Genomic DNA, 23,286 nt, shown 5'->3' on the forward strand with positions numbered 1-23,286 from the left:
TCAGTCAAAGTCTAGAATACTAAATGGAAAATTGCAGATATAAACAATTCATAAATTATAAGTAGTATGACATCTTTAGCAGTGTGATGCAATCTCACGCTGTCCCCTTTGGGACACGGCTCATCCCTTTGCCCAGCCTCTCTGCACTGTAGAAGCTCCTGCCTTTGGTCGTGTAGGAGCCACCTTAACAACAGGTATCACTGCATTTGTGTTCAATTAACCCTCATTTTACTGCACAATTGCCCCCAAGTTAGTGATGCTGGCAATTCAGATATGCCAAAGAGAAACTGTAAAGTGCTTCCTTTAAGTGAAACTGTGAAAGTTCTTGACTTAAGAAGAAAAAAAAATCATATGCTGAGGTTACTAAGATCTATAGTGAGAAGGAAACTTCCACCTATGAAACTGTGAAGAACGAAACAGAAATCCGTGCTAGTTTCCGTCCTCCTTCTGACGTCCTTCCTCAGGTCGGCGGTGGCCTATGCTGGGTCCCAACACCCACGTCACTGTCCTCCCTCCGTCGCAGCTGCCCTGCACCACCGCACAGCATCCCACGAAGGGTGAGTGCAGCTCCATCAGAGAGCAGGGACAGACCACATTCACGTGGCTTTAAGTACAGTGTATTGTCATAACCATTCTATTTTATCAGTTATGTCTGTTCATCTCTTACTGTGCCTAATGTATAAACCCAGTTTCATCAAAGGTCTGTATGTACAAAACAAAACAGTATACATAGGGTTTGGTACTACCTGTGGTTTCAGTCATCCCAAACATAGTCCCCAAAGATAAGGGGGACTACTGTATATCAAAACATGAAATTGTACACCTTAAATATACATATTTTTATTTGTCTGTTATACCTCAATAAAGCTATTATTTTTAAAAAGTGATTGTGAGGAGATGTGAGTCCCAAGTGAGACAGTTTTAACAAAAGGAAGTGGCAGGTGGCAAAGCCAGGTTAGGGATGGTGTGGAAGTCTTTGTAAACTAGGCTTATAAGCAGAATCAGTGAAAGGTGCCATGGAACTGAGAAAACGTTAGGGCGATTATTTTAATGGTGGTGCATGGAATCGTGTAAAGTACAAAGAAAGCAGAGATAAGAAGCCAAATTATCAAACTATAACCATAATTTACCTCTGCGCCAAACTTGAAGTTCCTTAACTTTTCTACCTGACTGTCCCATTCTGTGGGCAGTGATAATTGTACTGAGCATGCCCCATTGAGTTTGGGTGTGGTTTAGACTATGCTCACATTTGTGTACATTCCTTAAAACAGTGAGGACCACAGTAAGAACCAAAGATGCTAGTGCTTATCAAAAGTCCAGATTGTTGCTGGTGTCTGAGGGAAGTGATGCCCAAAATGTTGGCCCAGAGAAAAAGTCAGGTTACGCTATAAAATTAAAATACTATGAAAACAACAAATGTGGAGTACCTCTAATTATGTAGCTCTAAACAGAAAGTCAGTAATTTTAAAGAGCAAACCAAATTTAATTAGAGAAGATGATAGAAATAAAAATGTAAAGTGGATTTTTATAAAAACACTGTTGTACTATTTGCAGAGAAATTAACATTCTGAGTAAAACTCCTGCTTGAGATATTTCATTTCAAGGGAGCTTCATATACTTCAAAGCTTGGAGCTGTTTTCTCCCCCCACCCCCCGGATTTCAAAGTGCAGAACTTTTGTGTCTTCCTTGTGCTGGGAGGGGGATCTTCTGGTTGGAGATGGAGCGTGGATTAGTGCCGCAGGCACAAGGTACCCATGCTCTCAGATGCCATTTAGTGTCAATCTTGACATTTCCTTGGAGTCTTGATCTTTTAACAAAATCGCTTATTGCTGTACAAGTTTTGTGTCTTTGAAAAAATACAGAGCTCGTTGAAGGGGGTGTTTTTAAAAATAGTCTGTCTGGAGGTAAGAATTTATTTATATCTAAAGAGTGCTCCATCGGGTTAATCACCAATGACCCCAGCAGTGGCCTTAGGTTCCCCAGGTTTCAGAAAGAGGAAAGTGAATTTCAAAACCTTTGTCTTTTCACTCCTTTCAGTCATCTCTTTGATCTCTCCTCGAGTTTTCAGACATGACATGTTGCAACTGTGCTGAAACTTTCAGTGTATCAGAATAAATGGGCAATTCTCCTTCACTGGCTGGTTTCCAAGTCTTGAGAACAAGGATTATCTTCCAGATATTTAGGACATATTTCTTTGGGATTTAGGGGAACCAAGAACATATAAGAAGGGGGAGGCTTGGGGGAAAGAAGAGAAATGGCTTTCCAGGAGAGGAGTTGATATAGGGGTGTTTCCAAGACTTGAGAGTTAGTTCATTGTCACTCTTCAAGGGCAAGCTTCAGAATTTGAAATTTCTTTAATGAGCAATGGGCAATGGTGAGGCACTGAAAGGTATATGGGTGTCCTTTGTTCATTTGTGATTCAGTAGAATGAGACACCTGACTGGAAGTGAGATTTGGGACATTAAACGTGACAATGGTTCCGCTGGATCGGAGGGAAACAAATGTGAAGGCCAGAGACCAGCTGGGAGGTTACTAGTGCAGTGGCTTAAAGTGAGAGTCCATTACGTTTTAGGAGTGGGAAGAAAAGCGGAGAGATGGCGTGCACGGGGGATTAAATATTTTGCCCCTAAATGGGTATTTTTTGTGGAGTGGGATGAAAGGTTTCAAAGACTCTTGAAGGAAAAACAGGGGGGCAGTCTAAGGAATTCTATTAATTCATCACAGATTAGAAAAAGAGTAAATAAGTACATTAAAAAAGAGGATAAAACAAAAATGAGATGGGAAAAAGTTCTGTTATATTAGTAACCACATAAGTGTAAACAAATGAAGCATTTCCATTGGTAAACAAGTCATAAATGTACAGCCATGAAGGATATAATTGACACATTGGACTATACTAAAATTAAAAGCTTTGCATGAAAAATTAAATTATAAAGAAGTGAAAATTTAAGCCCTGACCTGTGTGACTCAGTGGGTTGGGCATCATCCTACAAAGTGAAGAGGTCGCCAGTTCCATTCCCAGTCAAGGCACATACCTAGGTTTCAGGTTTGGTCCCTCACCAGGGGGCATGCGAGAGGCAACCAGTTGATATTTCTCTCTTACATCAGTGCTTCTCCCCCTCTCTTTCTCCTTCCCTTGCCCTCTCTTTAAAATAAATAAATAAAATCTTTAAGAAAGAAATGAAAAGTCAAGCTACAATAAAGAGGAAGGTATTTCCAACACATCCACCTGATGATGGATTTAAAATTAAAATATATTTTTAAATTCCTACAAATCAACAAGCAAAAAGAGAAAAAAACTGTGACATATAGCAACATGGACAAAGCTCAATCATATAACTGGATGTGAAAATCAGATTTTATAATATGTTGTATGTGACATTTTAGACTATTAATATAACATGTAAAATATAAAAACTAATAAATATAGTGGAAATATTATAAAGTCCTTGATTATAAGGGTGCACACATTAGTGTTAAGATAATATGTGTTATGCAAAAGAGAGTTTATTTATTAGTAACTACTCTCCCTACAGCTCTGGAATTTCTTTTCAATCACTACAAAACTTCACTTACAATCAACACTTTAGTAATTTTTTAAATCCATTAACCAATCTGGCAGCTGGTGATGGCCAATTGAAATACAACCAGGAACTTCAGCTATAAACAAGGTTATTAACATAAAATGCACATCTTTTGAAATCATACTGTAAGTCCCCTGGGGTAAAACCAACATCTGAGTATGGACTATTAGAGGCATTGAATAGTTCTATTTGGGTTTTAAAGACTGCATTCAAGACAATTCAAAAGGTATGCAGAAAAGAGTAAGGGACACATGTTTGCTGATTTGATATTTTAAACATATTGAACCTTGTAGTTTTAAAGAGGCAGCAAAAAAGCACCATGTGTCGAGTAGCAGGGAGAAAAATCAACATTGGATGAGTGTGCAAATTTACATCAAGAAACTGAAGCAAGACAGTGTTTCACAAGGAGGTTATATTCAGTAGTAAGAAATAATTCTAAGAGGTAGACCGGAAAGCACCCATTCACAGGAAGCCTGCGATTTAGAACTTTGTCAAAAGCAGTTTGGGTAATGCCAGTGTTTAAATGTCATATTGAACTCAATGTACATAAATTTAAACTCCTCATTTCTTAGGCTCTATGACAATGGCGTAAGTGACACCATTTACTTAGCTGTGTAGGTGTAAAAACTTACATATACCTTTAATTCATTTCTCTCCTTCACTCACATTGAGATTATTGCAAAGTTCTAAATTTTTCTCATAATTCTTTTCATCATGGGCTCACCTTCTCTGAGTCCACTGTCTTCAGTACTGTCTGAGTTGGTATATCTTGTCTGGTATAAATGCACTAATTACCTAATGATATTTCTTATTTTCATGGTCATTGCTAACCCCACTACTGGTCTAACAGTCTTTAAATATTATTTGCATAATATCAATCCCTTAGTAAAACTAATTATTGATTCCCATCTTCTGCTGCATCAGCTGAAAAGTATGTAGTTTTCAAAATTCTCTACTATTTTTATTCTTATTCTCTATTTCTTTCCTACATGTGCTTTTTTCCTCAATCCAAACCATTGGACTCAGTAGGTCACACTGGCATCCCCCTTTTGGGATTTGCCCATAGACTTTGGGAGGTTTAGGTAAAAGAAGAAAAAAATCACTGGCGACACCAAGATTTAAAACTGTGTGCCTAAATATACTGTTAGCAAATGAAGAAAATAAGAAATCCAGAAAAAGAAGGAAACTAAAGAGAAAATATTTTGAGCTTCAATTTAGACATCTGACTCATTTACTAGTCAACATATCAGCTGAAAAGTTGCGATCCTGAAACTTCAGGAAACAGGACTTGACATGATGGAACCCTACCTGAACCAGGTCCATAAAATAAAAACAAAGTGGATAAACAGTTTGCAGTGATTATTGAGTTCTGCCTCTACAACCGACCAATGAAAATAAAGCACCATGAATTTCAAACACAATATATTGATATAGAGCCCAGGTATATTCTGGTTTTAGAGAAACTAAACTTCACAAGGCTCGGCTCCTATCTGGACTACTTGTGCAGACAGGAGGGACTTTCTATCTCCTCTGGTGCCAGGGAGGGGCTCTCTGAGCAGGAGGAGGAAAGAGCTGAACTTGTAAGTATCCTTTCAGGGCGGTGATCATTTCTAAAAATTGCCCACTCGGGGTCCTGCTCAGCAGGTCTACTCTACAATTCGTTTCCATTCTCTTGATGATGACAATTTCCCACTCTCACTGAAACCTTGCTCCTACTGTGAAGCATTTCATTTCTGGCTGTGATTCTCAACCCGTGTGTGTTCTCACCCTGCTTTTTATTGACTGCCTGGCAGACAGGTGCAATAGAACAAACGCAGTACGTTCAGGTGAAAGAAAAAAAAAACCACTTGGCCTCCTCAAAAATTGCCACTGGTGCCAATTTTGGAATCATCATTTGTCCTTTATGAATTTCAAAATTGTTTTCCTGGATATAGAGAAAGCAAGATAATGGAATGAGAGAACGCTAACATATTCATGTTGGCCTTTCCAACTATATGAAATGAGCAAAACTGAGATAGACATATTGCTCTTTAAGCATTTTTCAGTGTTAATGGATAACAGTGTTTATATTTGGCATTAAACAATGATGAAGGAGGCAAACCTCTAAAGTTACAAAGTTGGTGAGAACTTTCTCATGAACGTGAACTTCAAATTATACTACAGTAAGAAGTGGAAGTTTTCAATTTTGTTGATCCTTTCACTTATATTTAAATAGGTTGGTGTTCATGCAGCAATAGAGGCACACATATTCATGTATATTAAAGACTTTTTTTTCAAAAAAGTGCGCTTGTCAATAGTACATAAACAATTTGGGAGAAGACAAAGACCCAGGACTTTAGTAGTTGAACTTTCTTGGAGAATAAGCCTGCAGTAACTATGCCTGGATGGGCTTTGTTCATTTTGTTATCTATTTGTTGCCTTGCTTTACTCATATGATACACCATTATAAAGAAATAACTGAATTCTATACCCAAGTCATCATTTATGTAGTATCTTGCTTTCAGAAGGAAACACAGATATATACTACCCAAGATATGCTGCTTTCTTTTAAGATCTTCAAACTCTCTAGAGATGACATTATTGTGATTCCCTTTAGTGCAATGGAGTCTCCTATCATTAGAAATTCTGCCAAGTTCTTACCCAAAACCCTGTTTGAAGTGCAGGGTTCATGAGGTCAACTTTTTGTGATGGAATGGGCCCATGAAATCTGACTACGTTTGGCTACATTAATGCTTGTGCACAGGTCCTAGCTAAGTAACATAATTACGGCTATGAACTCAAGCCAAGAAATCTGCCCTCTCCTTCACAGAGTGTTAAACAGACAAAGATGTCCGTTGTGTAAAATCACCTTGAAAAGGAGAAAGCACCAAGGAAAGGGGATTGCTCTGAAGGAAAACGGAAAAGGATCCTTTGAGAGGGATTCTTTAATTATAGCCAGCTGGCTGGGTGGCTAATGCAGTGGAAAACAGAGGCCTGAGCAGCTGGGGATCCTGGGAATTTCTGGAGTCTTGGCAGCAACATGGAATTTTCTAGAAGGAAAATCTGAACAAACCCAGGAGCCTATTTGTTGAGACCACTGGCATGTTTAGGAGGTAACTCTGAATGAGAAGGTGAAATCGGTGATTTCTCCAGGAGAGTGTGAAGCAGCATCACGACAGTGACAGGGCAGGAGGCAGTGTCATTGGCAGGAGAAAGTGCGTCTAAGCAATAATCCCCTGCTAACCAGCAAATGGTCCGCATCCTCAGATGCCCTTGAAGAGCAGTAACTGGAAAGCGTACTGTCTGCTCCCACTGCTGCCAATGAAGGACACGTCTTTATTCTGTCTCATGGGGGGGAATAAAAATGAGGTAGCTCATTTCATTGATGCGGTTCTCTTTCATGTTCCCCAAGGGTTGGTGTCTTTCATTTATAAGCAAAATAAAACCTATTCCTTTAATTTAATTTTTGTCCTCAGAGCACTGATTTCCTGGTGTCCAGCAGGCATTTAGACTGCCCATCTCTGCAATTTGTCCAACATGCTCATAAGAGGCACCAGCTCTAGGGCCCCCAGCAAAACATAGTCCACCCTGTTTGAAGACAAGCAGGAGAGGGGATCTTGGCTTCTGCTGAGTTTATGCCCCTGGCCCGAGGTTGCTTCTAGACCCTGGTTCTTGTGGAATCTGACTTCACACTGATGCACAGTGATAATTCCACATTGTCAGCACCACGGCCTTCTGGGGATCCTGTGGATCCTTTACTTCACTCCTACCAAAAAGTTAAACATTTTTAAAAACAAGATCCCCCACCCCAAAAAAGAAAAACCAAAACACACACACAATAAAACCTCTGCGTTCATGAAAGGATCCTTTCACTGTTTTAAGTTTAAAAATTCAAGTATACAGGTGATCAATATATAACTATGCCACAGCCATGATGAATTCACATTATTTTTCCCCATAAATTATTTGTTTTAATCACTTTATTGTGAGATAGTCGTTAGGCTTTTGTAATATCAAAATAACTTAATTGAGATGAACAGAAATTGAAGAACATGGTATAAAATAGTCTTCCAAACTGTCAGGGTCATGAAAAGAAAAAAAATGAAGAAACTGTCATGTCAAAGATCAGAGGAGACTAAAGATTCAGGACAAGTAAACACAATTTGGTGTCCTTGCCTGGATCCCAAAACAAAATAGGGCGCCAGAGGGAGGAAGTGGTGATTTCTCAATGTAATCTGTCACTGAGTTACCAGTATTTTACCAGTGTTAATTCTTAGTTCTGAAAACTGTACCCTGATTAACTTTAGAGGAGATAAGTAAAGTTTTTACAGGAACTCTCTTTATCATTTTTGTAATTTTTTCCTTTTTTTAAAAAAGATTTTTATTTATTTATCTTTAAAGGGGAAGGAGAGAGGGAGAGAAACATCAATGTATGGTTGCCTTTAGTGCATCCCCTGCTGGGAATTTTTGCCTGCAGGTAACTGGCTTGCAACCCAGGCATGTGCCCTGACTGGGAATTGAACCACGATCCTCTGGTTCGCAGGCCTGTGCTCAATCTACTGAGCTACACCAGCCAGGGCACATTTTCGTAAATATTTTATAAAGCTAAAATTATTCCAAAATAAGAAGATAACACTTTAAGGGCCCCAGTGTGGCAAACAATCTCTAACACCAAGTCTGTAATGATCAGTTTTTTTCTATATAGGGTGCTTCTGTTAATGTAACAGCAAGGAGATAAGATACTGTGGAAAATACCAAATCTATTTTTCTTATTATCCATTAATCAGGTTTTATGTAGCAATATTGAGTGCCTATGCAGGAACACTCACACTTTGTGACTCATGTTTGACTCACTCTTTCATAGAAAATGAAAAACTAGACATAGAAAAACTAGACACACAGGCTGGGGCATTGCAGTGAGGGAGCAGTGTTTGTGTCCTCTTTCGAGAGTCAGAAGGCTTCGCCGGACATCACGGTGGTCCCTGAGTTATGAGCGATGAAGTGCAAAGGATGCTGGGAAAAGCATTCCTTTGTAGGGAAGAACAGAAGCTCTATTACCAGGGTTGGATCCCATTTCCATTCCAAGGGAGTCTTCCTACCTCAACTAAGATGCAAAATCCATTCATAAATAACCAGGAGATACATATTGATCATCTAAGTACATCCCGCCTTGCAATGATCTTTTTACCTGCCTTCAATCTCTCAAATTTCTGTGCTGATTCCTGTAACTGTCTTTCACTTCCACAATATTGCCACTACTGCAACTGCCTCCATTAGCTTCATCACCATCTCTGACAACAAAGTAAAATCTCCCGTATGTCTTGGTCAGCTAGGATTGCCATAACTGGGGCCATGCCGAGTTTTAAATACATTGGTACGAGCAATGATTTTTCCAATATCTGTAAATATCCAATAATGGCTATGGATGTTCTGAACAAAGTCTGCTGCCAAGAGCATTTTATCTGTTCTGCCTGTTAGTTTCTTAAGTGTGTTTATAAAAACTTATTCCCAGTGGACTAATTCAATAAATTCCTGATGCTACTACACTCATGTAAAAAAAATAGTTAGTACAATTTCTTTATTTCCTTTCAGATTTTCAGACGATGCTGGTTGGTTTTCAAGAAGGCTTCTAGTAAAGGACCCAGAAGGCTAGAAAAATTTCCGGATGAAAAGGCAGCATATTTCAGAAACTTCCATAAGGTAAATCTCAGTCTTTGGAATTGCTAGGGAATAGCCAGACCCTTGGCAACAACTTGTGGAGACGTTTATTTTGATTAATGAATCTGCAAAGGAAAAATGCGTGGCCAGGATAAAATGTCTCTGTTCCAATAAAATGCAAAAGTTATTTTTCTCCTTTATTTTAATGATCTGCTATAAATGCCAGAGGTACCTCTGCAAAGTGAAAGACTCATTTTTATTGCTGCTTTGCAGAATGAGGTAGCGCATAACTCAACCAGATCATTTTCCAAGGTGCTGAGTAAGCATTTTCTTGCTCTTCAGATTAATTGTGCATTTGTTACTTTGATTTAAACCATTGGTTATATTTACAAGATACAACTTTTAAGGCTGGAGTCAGTAGTGCTGATGAACCTGTAATGGACGTGGCATTTACTGTTTATAGCCTTAACAAGACAGTGATCATTAAATATGCCGATATGTAAAGATTGATGTGGCAGAAATTCTAGGAATGAAATATCAATTTCTTGAGAATTAAATGTAAGAAGGAACACTGCCATGATGTTAAACGTGCTGCCTAATCTTTGGTGAGAGTATGAAAACACAGTTAAGTCTTGGATAGATTCATGTGGAGGATTCATGATCAGAACTCAAAATTTGAAACAGTACTGTTTGGTGGTGCATCTGATGATGCAGTAAAGATTCCTATTCCTAAATTTAACATCTGTTTGAAGTTGCAGAAGCTAGTTAACCTCTATGTACCTACTTTCTCTCCTGTGACAGATGAAGATTACAATACTGCCTACCAATGGGATTTATAAGGACTAAATGGTACTATAGACATACTGAGATAAAAAATAACTAGGTATAGCATTAAAGTTGGAAATCAAAGGACACATTTTGGAATTGGTTTGTGGAACCTGACAGGCCGTCCTCGGGGATGAGATGTTGGGTATGAGTGACAGGTAGGGCTTTCGAGTGACCCAGGAATGTGGGCTTTAGCAATAGAGATGCAGGTGGTGTGATTTATGAAGATGGGAGGACTTGAAGAGCGGACACGGAGTGAAAATCACAAGCTTTCACCTGGTATATGTTGAATTTGAAATGTCTATTACATATTCAAGCTAAAATGTCAAGTAGCTAATTAGATAAACAAATGTGGGCCTGAATGGGGGGAATGTCACTGATAAAGAGTTATTCATTTTCCTATCATTGGCTTCTTGATAATACTTCATTCTGTAGCACTGGATAAACTGTCCCTGAGAGAGAATGAAGAAAGAGGAGATAATTAACACTCCCCCAAGTTAGAGGATTGGTGGAGGTGGAGGAGCCAGAATAGAAATCTGAGAAACGCAGGCAGTGAGAAGGAATGCATTAGAGTAACTCACAGGAAAGCAAGAGAAAAGTGTGTTTAAAAAAACTGAGTGAGTGGTATTCTGTGTCCAGCTTGAGAGATGGAGAAACTTGACCGAGAAGGGACCACTGGACATACGTCACAGAGACCTCGGTGGCTTTACCCAGGGCTGTTTCGCTGAAATGCAAGGCCCAATTTCATTCAGTGACTTCCAAGAGAGTGAGAAGGGAGGGTGGGGCAGGTGGTCAAGCCATTTATTTCAATAAGTTTCGCTGTAAAATTGAGCCACGATGGGGAGCAGTGATGATTTGAAACCATGGATGTGTTATCACACACCTGTGAGCCCACACGGGGATCTAAGAGCCCCAAAATGGGATGTTTAGAGGTCCCCATGTGGAACAATAGGATTTGGTCTTTCCAAGAACCCGAGACCGACCTAACAAAGAGGGAGGAACAGAGTGAGTGCAGATCTGAGGAGGTTGGATGAGCACGGGTACTATGACCATCACTTCAAGCATGTGCACACTTCATGTGCCTGAGCTTCCGCCCTCCGGCCTGTGTAAATTCAGCAGCAGAAGATCGAGGGGAGCGCAGTGAGAATAGGAGTCGTTCATCTTGTAATAAATAGCAAAACAGATGCCGTCGACTGCAACCCAAAGGTCCCTAAAGCGCTGGAGTAACTAGATTCGGTCTATGTGACAGCTAAAATTTACCTTCCCGGTGTGATGACTGAAGTTTTTATTATTACAATGTGCTCTGCATGGCATTTGGGAGGCTAATGCCATTTCTTAGTGATGGAAGTTTTCCTTCAGGAATTTATTCTTATTTTTTCTTCAGTGATTGTAAACTAACGTGGGGAAGTCACACCAATTTTGATATGACAATAATAATAATAAGTCTTAAGGGCTGTTTTCAAGAAAAGTATGGGAACGGCCTCCTCTCTTATTTGTCATATTTTAGCAAGTTTTGCCCAGTCCTTCTAACTGGACGCCTCATGATAGGCTTTGGGTAAATGATCAGAAATTTCCTCTCTGTGGGTTCTGCGTGAAATGTCCATTAGGCATTTGAACCAAAATATTTAATTTAAAGGTGTGTCAACATCATTTTTTCCTTCTTCCTACAATCTTACCTGGCTGCATGACCAGCTTTTCCTTTTTTTCTCCTAGAATATACACCTAGTGTTATTCAGATGATCTTATATCATCTTCTATTATTCTATCACGCCACTCTTTATCACTCAGTTGTGATCGGCCAGCTCATCAAAATTATATTACCAATAAGCACTTCTAACTTTGTTCAAATTAAAGTAAAAACTTTCAGCATAAACACTGTCTTTCACTGGGTGAGATGAGAAACACACCACTGCGTCCTGCTTCTGTTTACCAGGAAACTGCTGTTAAACACAATTCAATATAAATAAATAAATAAAACACCATTTTAACAAATATGTATTTTTGTGAGGCCACACTGTCTAGTGACAAGATAGAAGGTGAAGTGGGTTCAGGTTCTCCTATCATTTGTACAAGAGGGACAAAAATGTCCCAACTCCCCAGGCCTGCCATAAGGAAAGAAATAAGATTCTACACAGTCAATAAATGCTAAGAGTTATCACTGCTTTAAGATTTGACCATTAAGTGAAATTAGGTTTGCAAACAGCTCTCTGTAGTGAAATAGGAGGACAGGCAAAGTGGAGATATAAAAGCAGAGGGAACAGTCAATTCTGCCTCCAGAAATTAGGACTTTCCAAAGGAGGTAAGTAAGTGTCAGGTGGTTTCTCAAGAATACTCTGTTTTGACAAAACAAACTAATGGAGAAGAATGCGTTATTAAAAAGGGAAGAAAGAGTGGGTTTACATATACTGAAAGGTCCCGCTGCATGGCAATTTGAAGAAAGTTTGAGTATAGTATTGGCAAACTCTGGCAGGAGGGCTTGGGGACAGCAGAGAGAAACGCTCCAAAGAAGTAGGAGGGGCATGCGAAGCATCACTGATGCCTTACTCATGTGTTTGGTCCTTATCATTTAAGCAATAAAGAAGTTGAGAAGGGTTTTAAATGGTTTTTCATATCTTCAAGTATACATTTAAAAAATAATGTGTAACATCAAATCAAATGAATAGCATAACAGATTGACTATATACAGAAAAATGTGTTCATTGAATATTATAATATTCCCACTTCTCCTAAATGGGCAACAAAGTCCTGAATGGATAAAGGTAAGGTAGGTGGAGAAGGGGTTGATTTGGGTGTATTTTTCCAGGTATAGTAAGTAGACCTACGAAGACTTAGTAATCAATTGCATATAGCGGGCATGAGATGGGAGTGAGACTGGTGCCTTTTTGGAACTGATGTCATAGGGTCATCTGCTGTTAGTGGGGACCGAGACCACATGAGGGGGAGCACTGTTCAGTGGTAAAGAAAAAAGTCACACTTATTTGTAAATTAGGAGATATTTGTGGTATGTGTTCAGGCAGATATTTCAATGAACAACTAGAGTACAGCCAGACTGGAGTGGAACTCTCTGGGACAGCTGTTGGAGGGAGTTCGTGTTAAGGAGGGTGTGTGCCAACACCTCTCTGTGAAAGCCTCACAGTGTAAACTGGAACTGTTTCCTGTAAGAGACGGGCACTATCGTATCGACCTTATGGTGACATCCGGAATACTCCTCAGATATTTCCATCCCAGATTTATTCAGAGTTACAACTAAAAAAAAATGTGACTGTTGAATGAAAAGAAAAACAGCTAATTCATGAAATAAAATATTAGGAAAAGTGCTATTTAAATGAGGAAGTGTTAGTAGAATAAATGTTAAAATACTGAACAAATTTATAAAATTTATAGTGATCATCAAGAGTCTTTAAATACACACCAAAATGAAAATGTAATAATTCTAAAGAGATCATTGTTCCTTTTCTCAACGAAGCAAATTATGGAAAATATGGACACTTGCAGAGGGTTTGAAGCAGAGCGAGCCTTGGAGGTTGTATGGCTTCTCCCTGGGACTGTCCCTCCCTGCAGGAGGCAGATGGAGCGGGTGATGCAGAGAATATCACCCCAGGGGTCAGATGGCATGAAATTTGTTCAAGGCCTGGACAACCAGCCACCAAGTCAAAAAAAAGAGCAATTGAAAATATCCTTGATATTTTTACCCTCAAAAATCAAAAGCCAAACCACCACTTCTTATGGCCTTTTCCATTCAGAGAACTAGGAACCCTATTTTCCAGAAGTGAACAGTGATGAAGCTGTAAACTGCTTACAGTTCGCTCTGACAGCCAGGTCAATAAAGGAAGATCTCTTTATGAAAAAGGTGGGCCTATTTTAAAACTTCGTTTTCTCTGGGGCAATTAATGGTCAGTCTAAATATTAGATTTCTAGAATAGAGGGGTGGAGGTAGGAAGCAAAGTTCTTCATTTTCAAGAGAGCTTGAAGAAATAGACTAGTATGACTTTTCCAAATTGTTCCATTTGTTAATGTTTAAATACTTCAAAGTTAGGATTCATTGGTTATTTTGGTATGCCCTAAAATATACTATAATGCTCAAAAGTAATAAATGAAAATAATCAATCAAATGAGTGAAGTGTTTTCAGTCTAAATAAGGGGCTTCGGAAAAAGAAGCTAATGACAGTTATTTCTTTGCCAGCCTTAACCTTGTGCTATACTCTGTCTGGAATATGCATATTGTAAAACTTATGAGTATTAATAGTCTCATTTAGACATTTAATATGTTTACTGTGAAAGAGCTTACCACATAAATCAATTCTTATATAAAACTGCTATAAAATGGTATAGACTTTTTTTGCTTCCTGATAGAAAAAAAAATTGAAATTCAAATCACTAGCTGCTGAAGGAAGTTATTAAAAATGTATTAAGTTGGAAAGTTTAGCTGTATATAATTGTCATAACAAATATTCAAAACAAATTTATCCACAGTGAAAACTGAACTACAGCAATTTACATACAATCAGTTAATAAATTTTTCTTAATTTTCTCAGCAGGTGAAAAAGAGATAGTTTTTAGAAAATTTAATAAAATAAATGAGTGCTGTCAGTAGGGAGGGAAAAAATAAATAAGTCCCCTGGAAGGATGAATGAAGGTAAAACTACCAGTGAAGAATTTAAAAAGGTAAATGTTCCAGTGCCGAAAGTTATGTGAGCCTGAAAAACAGATGCCTGCACAGGGGCCAATCTTATTTCTAAATTCCCTGTAACCTGGCACTGAAAACATCATTGTATTCCATCCTCTTTTCTCCTGTTTGGAGTTGTCAGTATTGATCTTTATGTAAAGCAAATGTCTAAGAAAGTTGGGGAAAAGATTAAGACATCCTTATGAAAGATAGCCACCTGCAAATATAGCATACCCTCAATGATAGAAGCAAAATCATTGATAAGTGTGGAATAATAGCACAGGTGTACAATATGTTATGCTGAAGATTTACATTTTTATTCCAATGGCTATATGCTTGGATAAGTACACATTTGGTGTGATGTGAAGGGTGTTCAAAGGCTTGGTGTCTCTTTAAATACCTGCTGTAAATTCCCATAGTGATAATCATTTATTCAGATTAAAGCATCTTATCCATTCATCCATCCATCCATCTGTAATTTCTTATCTTGAAGAGGTCTCAGCTATTAGAATATAAGCTTCCATTAACACACTCATTTCCTAGAAAAATCACACGTTAATCTATGATTGATTGTTTTGCTCATATTAGCTGATCACATGCTAGTCACTCAGGGAAGACTGAAGGAAATGAAATATGGAAAGTGGGTCTTCTGTAGGAAGTGAAGGAGGAGGGAAATGCCCAAGGCATGGTGTTGGTCTGTGTAGAGTCTCTGGTGGAGGTGAGGGTGCTGTGAATGGGCAACTCCAAAGCCAGGGAAGAGCAGGAGTGAGGGGGGAGCTAAGATTTTCAGGGGGAGAGGATCTGCAAAGCTGTGATCTCAAAATCAGAGGAGACTCCCAGAGGGAAACTTAATCTTGGTAATACTTGAATCAAGGCCAATTAAAATTTTACAACATCTAAGATACCTCAAGAAGAATCACTCTGTGCTGCTTAAGGCTGCCACAGAACATAGATCACTGAGCAATCAGGACTTTTATTTATAACCTACTGTTCCACAACAGGTACCTGTTCACTGAATAAGGAATCAGACTTAGAAAATATCTGGAAGATTGGTCTGGGCTTGACTTAGAAGATATAGGCATATAATTTATGTTGGCAAAATTATTCTTTATTCAACTTTTTTAAACTATCACTTGTGTGTGTGTGAGGCAATCATCCACAATGGCCCTACATCACAAAAAACGTGGAATGACTTCAACAGTATCTTTCTCTCATTTTCCTACTGTAAATTGCAAATAGTATCTTAGCTCATAGAGTAAGATGATAATTTCGTGTTAGATAGTAGGGAAAACATTAAATGACTGTGGTTGTACAAGTCACTACTGCTGCCTATTCTGCATCTTTGAAACCAGGGAAATAATTAATACTGACTTTAGAAAAATGTTGAGACCAATTTGCATAATAAAGTAACTTGTAATATCAAACAAGTCATTTTACATGGCAAATCAAATAGTAATTTGGGAAGGAATATTTAACTGCCCCATTCTGTTATGACATTATTTTCATTATTTCTGAAACTTTTTTACTTTTATTTAAAGGATTGATACCCAATGCTCTTAACTGTTATCTCAGAATATCATCAATGCATTTTGGTTTTTAAAAAACTCCTTTTTCCCCCATTAATGAACTCTGGCTAATTGTACAATCTCTAACAGATGGGATAGGAGAAATACTGTATAATTGTCTTTCTGACATAAATGGAAAGTTATATATTATACTTCAAGTACTGAATGCATGCTTATTTACAACATACAACTTGAAAATTATTTCAGTTAGAATTTATTCATGAATTAATACTTTAACATTACTATAAATGTCTATTTAGCAACTTTTATAAATAACAATGCTGTTATATTTAGTTTGAATGTATATAATTAAAATTTTTAATGCTTTTTTTTGTATCTAATATTTCTATAAAAACAGTTAAAATTTTAATTAACCATTAGCAAGCCAAGGTTACAAATCAACAGCAGCCACTTAAAGTGGTTGAATAGAGGTTTTTAATTTAAGGAATGATGCATTTTGATAGTCAATGAAATTACTTCTTTTGATGATAACTGTTACATTTGTTCTACTAAGAACTATTTCAGATCTAATTTGACTTCCTAAAGAGATGGTTAAAACCTTCTATATAATAATAACCAGGGAAATAGGATGTGTTTTTTCCATTTATTTGGAAACAAAAAGAGGAGAAGAGAGACTTAATGTGTTTGCATCAAAATGCAACATTTGTTGAGTTCTCTTTTTCTAGATCTTTGAATCTAGTTCATCATATTTACACATTCAATGTACTATAAAGTTAAATGTTACCCTAATTTTCAAAGCCCATATTTCCTTTTTAATCAATCCTTTAATGCTTTCCTAAAATATGTGCCTTGGCATAGAGAAATTTGTCTTCCCAAGCTCAGGGCTGCCAATATTCTCCTAGTCTTAGAACTGAACCAAAAGTCATTTTTCCTACCTTTTATTCCACCTCCATCTTGCAGGTAAACTAATGCGATCAGAACCATCATTATCCCCAAAGATTCGATCTCTTATGCAGTTTGGTCACTAACAGTAATTGGAGTACTTCTACCATTTTCTATTGCTAAACAACAAATAACCACAAACTCAGAGGCTCAAAAATACTGATTTCTGAGCCTGCAGTTCTGTAGATCAAACGACTCAGCTCATCTGTCCTCTGCTGAGGGTTTTCCAAGCCTGGGGTCAAGGTGTCTGTCAGACCAAGTTGTCATCAGTGGCTCTGGAGAGAACCCTGCTCCAAGCTCCATCTGCGGCTGGCTCACACAGACCCCCTAGTTCCTGCTGGCTGTGAGGAAGTGCTGCTCTCCATCCTTGGCATGTTCGGTTGCCTCCCTCTCTGTGACAATGATGGCATACCAAATCCTTCCCTAGCTTTGCATCTCTGACTTTCCCTTGGGTGACCAGCTGGAGAAAACGCTCTGCTTTTAAGAAGCTCTTGCAGCCACGTCAGGTGTACCTAGAGAATCTCTGTGTTGTGATCTGACTCCGGCAGCATGCTATTTATGGTTTTGTTTTCTCTCTCATTTGGAAAGGAAATTTTTAGGCTGGCGAAAGTGAGAGAGCTGCTTTCCCATCATTATAGTAATCAAAACAGTACAAAAATTGCCTAGAAACAGAAACATTTACCGGTGGAACCGAACAAAGAGCCCAGAAATAAACCCTAGCATACATGGTCAGCTGGTCTTCATCTAGTTTCAGAAATGCAAGAGAGAAAAACTGTCTCCACAATGAACGTTGTTGAAAAAACTGAATATGCAAAACAAGCATGAAATCGAACCCTTACAACACACAGAGGAAACAACCCAGAAGCATTAAAGGCTTAACGGTGAGCCAGAAACCATAAAACTCCTGGAAGAAACAGAGAAAAAGCTCGTGGACATTGATCTAGGCAATGATTGCTTCGGGTGGGACACCGGAAGCTGAAGCGACAAAAGCAAAAATAAGTGGGACTAAAGTCATTATATTATCATTATGCATGCACCCAAATAATTAAATACATGAGGAATAAATATATATACCGATGTTATTACATTTTACTTCAGAATGACATTGATGAATCAACAAAATTATTTTATGAAATCTAAATTCTTAAGTACATCTTTTTAATATTCTGCTTGAAAAAACATGGTAGGAACACACAAAACTCTCTACCACATCTGACATGCAGTGTTAGCTCTGGGAGGAACACTGTGTGTTTTTCGAAGTTTCATGCAAAATAGCTAATCTGTTCTCTGAAGAACAGCTGTTTCAATAAGAGGGTGTTTGACAAAGTATGGTCATTCGGACTTAGGTATTTGTCAGACATTGTCTTGAAAATGAACTAAATGAGGGAGAAAACTGACAGTATTCATTAACAATGCTAAAGTGTACGTTTTCAAGTGAAAATTAAAATTTGAGAATCTCATGTCTGCATTCTCGAGCTTGACAACTTCTCAAAACCTACGGATTTTTCTGTGGAAATCAAGGGTCATATTAATGTATATTTTATATCAGTAAGGAAATATGTCAACATTTGTAAGAGCTTCATAATGCAGTGATCCAGAATTACTCCAGCAATCAGTCAAAGTTGAAAATAGACCATCGATTTTAATGCAACAGAGTGTAAAAAAGTGGATTGCATGATGTCGGACTCTCCATGGCAACGACCTTTAAGAAAACATTTGCCAATTTTGGAGACAGAATCAAAGAATACTCACAGTTAACTGAAAATGCTCTTAAATTATTCTTGCCTTTTACGACTTCATGTCTGTATGAGGCTTTATTTTCTGTGTATACTTAAAACTATACATTGTAACAAATAGAATTCAGAAGATATGAGTATCAAGTAAGACATTAAGAGTTTTGCAAAAACGTAAGAATATTTGTCACTCTTCACCTATTTGGGGTATTTTTATTTTAAAATGTTTGTATGGTATCATAAATGATTTTATTAAAATGTTAAATATATAACTAAATAAATACAGAACAATGTATAAGTTCAAACAGATTTCTCATGACCATTAACCTATATAATTCACACCGACAAAGTGGAACAGGACAGTAAGATTTGGGAGTTGTCCACGTGTACGTTCTCTTTCTGCTATAGAGTTTGGGAAGGTGTCCGTGCAGTGGTTGTGGAGATACAGACTTACCTCATTTCACTTCACTTTATTGTGCTTCGCACACAATGTGATTTTTTACAAGTTGAAAGCTGTTGTCACCACTTTTCCAACAGCATTCGTTCAATTCATGTCTCTGTGTCACATTTTGATTATTCTCAAGGTATTTTAAAGTTTTTCGTTATTATTATATTTGTTCTGGTGATCTGTGATCAGTGATCTTGGATGTCACTATTGTTATTTTTTCGGAGGGGGGCACCACAAACTGTGACAATGTACATGGCAACTTAATCCATAAATACTCTGTGTGTTTTGACTGCTCCACTGACTGGCCATTCCCCCATCCCCCTCCTTCTTCTTGGGCTGCCCTGTTCCCTGAGGAGCAACAAGATTGAAATTAAGCCAGTTAATAACTCTACAATGGCTTTTAAGTGTTCATGTGCAAGGAAGAATCACATGTCTCTCATTTAATCAAAAGCTAGAAATGATTAAGCTTAGCGAGGAAGGCATGTTGAAAGCCAAGAGAGTCCTCTAAAGCTCTTGAGCCAAACAGTGAGCCGAGTCATGGATGCCAAGAAAAAGTTCTTGAAGGAAATTAAAAGTGCTACTCCAGTGAACACATGAATTATAAGAAAGCAAAACAGCTTTCTATCTGATATGGAGAAAATTTTAGTCAACTGGCTGTAAGCTCAAAGTGACTACAACATTCTCTTAAGCCAAAGCCTCATCCAGAGCAAGGCCCTAAGTCTCTTTAATTCTATGAAGGCAGAGAGTGGTGGAGATAAAAGAGAGAGAGAGAGAAAGAGAGAGAGAGAGAGGAGAAATCTGAAGCTAGCTGAAGCTGGTTAACAGTTTAAGGAGAGAAGCAGGCTCCGTAACCTACAGGGTAAGGTGGGGCACAAGTGCTGAGCTGAAAGCTGCAGCAGGTCATCCAGAAGATCTAGCTGTATTAATTAATGAAGGCAGCTCCACTGAACAACAGATTTTCAATGTGGATGAAGCAGCCCTATATTGGAAGAAGGTACTTTCATGGCTAGAGAGGAGAAGGCAATGCCTGGCTTCAAAGCTTCAAAGGACAGGCTGACTCTCTTGTTAGGGGCTAATGCAACTGGTGAGTTTAAGTGGAAGCCAATGCTCATTTATTATTCTGAAAATCCTAGAGCCCCTAAGAATTATGCTAAATCTACTCTGTGCTCTATAAGTTGAATAACTAAGTTTGCATGACAGCACATCTATTTACAAAATGGTTAACTGAGTCATTTAAGCCCACTGTTGAGACCTTCCACTCAGGAAAAGAAAAAAGATTCCTTTCAAAATATCGCTGCTCATCGACAGTTCACCCAGTCACCCAAGAGCTCTGAAGGAGTTGCTCAGCGAGATGAATGCTGTGTTTATGTCTGATAACACAACACCCACTCTGCACCCCAAGCGGTTTTGATTTTAAGTTTTATTTAAGAATTGCATGTTGTTAGGCCTTAACTACTATAGACGGTGGTTCCTCTGATGGATTGGGGCAAAGTAAATTGAAAACCCTCTGGAAAGTATTCACCATCCTAGATGCCATTAAGAGATATTCATGGAAGAAGTCAACATCAACAGTGTTTGGGGGAAGTAGATCCCAACCCTCAAGGATGACTGTGGGAGGAAGACTCAGATTACTTCCTCCCACAGTCTTCCAGACTTCAGTGGAGGAAGTAATCACAGATGTGATAGAAAGAGCAAGAGAACTAGAACTGGAAGTGGAGACTAGAGGTGTGACAGAATTACTGCAATTTCATGATAAAGCTAATGACGAGGAGTTGCTCCCAATGAATGAAGAAAGAAAATGGTTTCTTCAGATGGCACCTACTCCTTGTGAAGATGGTTGAAATGACAACAAAGCCTTTGGATTGTTACATAAAATTAGCCAATAAAACAAAAAGGAGGGACTGAGAGGGTTAATTCCAATTTTGAAAGAAGTTCAGTTGTGGGTGGATAAAGTCGATTGATGCAGCAAACATCTCTTTTCTTTATTTTAAGAAATTACTGCAGCCACCCCAGTCCCTAGTGACCCCCACCCTGATCAGTGAGCCGCCAGCAACATGAAGGCAGGAGCCTCCACCTGCAAGAGAAGTATGGTTCATGGGAGGCTCAGGTGATAGCATTTTTAACAATCAAGTATTTGAATCAAAGTATTTGCATTGTTTTTAAGACATAATATTGCACATATAATAGACTACAGTGTAGCATAAACATAAATTCTATGTGCACTGGGAAAACAGGAAATGTGTGGGACTCACTTTATGGAGACAGTTGCTTTATTCTGGATAGCTGCTTTATTTAGACCTGGAGTGGAACCTGCAGCGTTGCAAGGTGTGCCTGTACGGGTCTAGGTCCGCATTGCTTCACAGTTGTTTTTAAGTCTATACTAGGGCTTATCACTGTTATTTGTGAATTCAGAGAAAAGGCTTATATGTTTCGTCTTTGAACAATTTGACTTTAACACCATGAATTCTTTAAGGATTGCCCCTTGAAAAAATTTAAATCACATCAGTTAACAAACTCATCATCTAGGTATGTTTATATATTGGTTTTAATTATACCACTTATTAGACCTCAGTATTTGAAACTGTTGACTATGGTATTTCTTGGCTTAGAACTAAACAACCTGAATCATTTTGAGTTATTTTTCCTTTAAATTCTGTTAATTTCATATTTATTTAAACTAATTATTTTAATGTTTTTATTAAACTTTAATTGATACTTAACAGTGTGCCTGGTCACCCAAGGTGACCATGTGGAAAATTAATATTTCAAAGTATAGATTCAGTTATTAAGTAACATAATAATTGATTGATCTATTATTGAAATGCTATAGGATTTCCACAATCATAATAAATGTTGATAATGATTTTTATGTTATATTGACTGGATTTAGACTAATAACATTTTTATTTTTAAACAGATAAAAACATCATTTTTAAAGTTGTCTTCATCTATGAAAATGCAGTTTCCTCCTGGATGGTAGATCCATAGTGTCCTGAGAATTAAGAGTGAGGATAGGAGATTCAAATATATTAGACTTGACCTCAATTGTTATGATTCAAAATGTTTTTTTTAATGTACATTGAATTGGAGAAGAATAGTTCCAAAGATACACAGACTCCTTAGGAAAGCTCCTGGTCTGACTTCAAAATGGTTTATAATCTGGGGTAACACTTGAACTTCCTAACAAGGACGAGTGAGAGGAGGGAGTTTACACTCCTCATGAGCGCTTTGCCCTCCTGACATCTCTTTAATGTCTCGGGGCACAACCAGGTGCATGGCATCACACTAACGATCAGCAACAAAAAGCTTTGCACTGCCCTGGAAACCAGTGTAACAGTCTGCCTGGAGAGCTTGTCTGCATTTCTAAATGTTATTTTGCAGAAGAGCAAACCCCTTGTTTGAACTCTATCATCTGTCAGATCACCCAAGGCACGAAAGTTTGAAAAGTTAGAAAAAGCTGGCTGTTTTTTTGTAGGCTATCCATTAGTTTGTTTTCTTGGTTTTTGCTATGAGAAGACAGAGGTAATCCATAATATCTGTCCTAATATTTTTTAATATTTATAAATAAAGATACTTTAAAAAGCCCTTGAGCAGAATAGATGTTTTATATTCTTTTGTATAATGAGATTACATATAATTATCTTCTATAGCAGCTTATCAATTATGCTCACCAGACACAAATTGCATGAACTCTTGAGCAACACAAGATCTTTGCTGCTTTTAGACTCTACTTAATTTGGAAAGATCTTCTGTTTAGTTAAAATGAATAATTCTTGAAAATATCATCTCTTTTTCAAATGTAACTTCAATTTACTGTGTTAGCATAAAATTTGGCTTAATGTCACTTGAGTCAATTATTAAATCATTTAAATATTCAAGAGTGTAACTACATTTGAGAACATACTTAAATGTACTTTAAATATAA

General features: G+C 37.9%; 1 protein-coding gene across 1 annotated transcript in view; it reads left to right on the forward strand.

Moving 5' to 3' along the window:
• Positions 1 to 23,286, forward strand: part of DOK6 (docking protein 6) — a 246,278-nt gene that overhangs the window by 65,420 nt on the left and 157,572 nt on the right. The window contains exon 2 of the mRNA XM_037145497.2: positions 9,156 to 9,263. Coding sequence (XP_037001392.1) covers positions 9,156 to 9,263 — 108 coding nt within the window. The remainder of the gene's footprint in view (positions 1 to 9,155; positions 9,264 to 23,286) is intronic.

This window comes from Artibeus jamaicensis, unplaced genomic scaffold (genome assembly GCF_021234435.1).
Source record: "Artibeus jamaicensis isolate MK-2021 breed Jamaican fruit bat unplaced genomic scaffold, CSHL_Jam_final contig_354, whole genome shotgun sequence".
Lineage (NCBI taxonomy): Eukaryota > Metazoa > Chordata > Mammalia > Chiroptera > Phyllostomidae > Artibeus > Artibeus jamaicensis.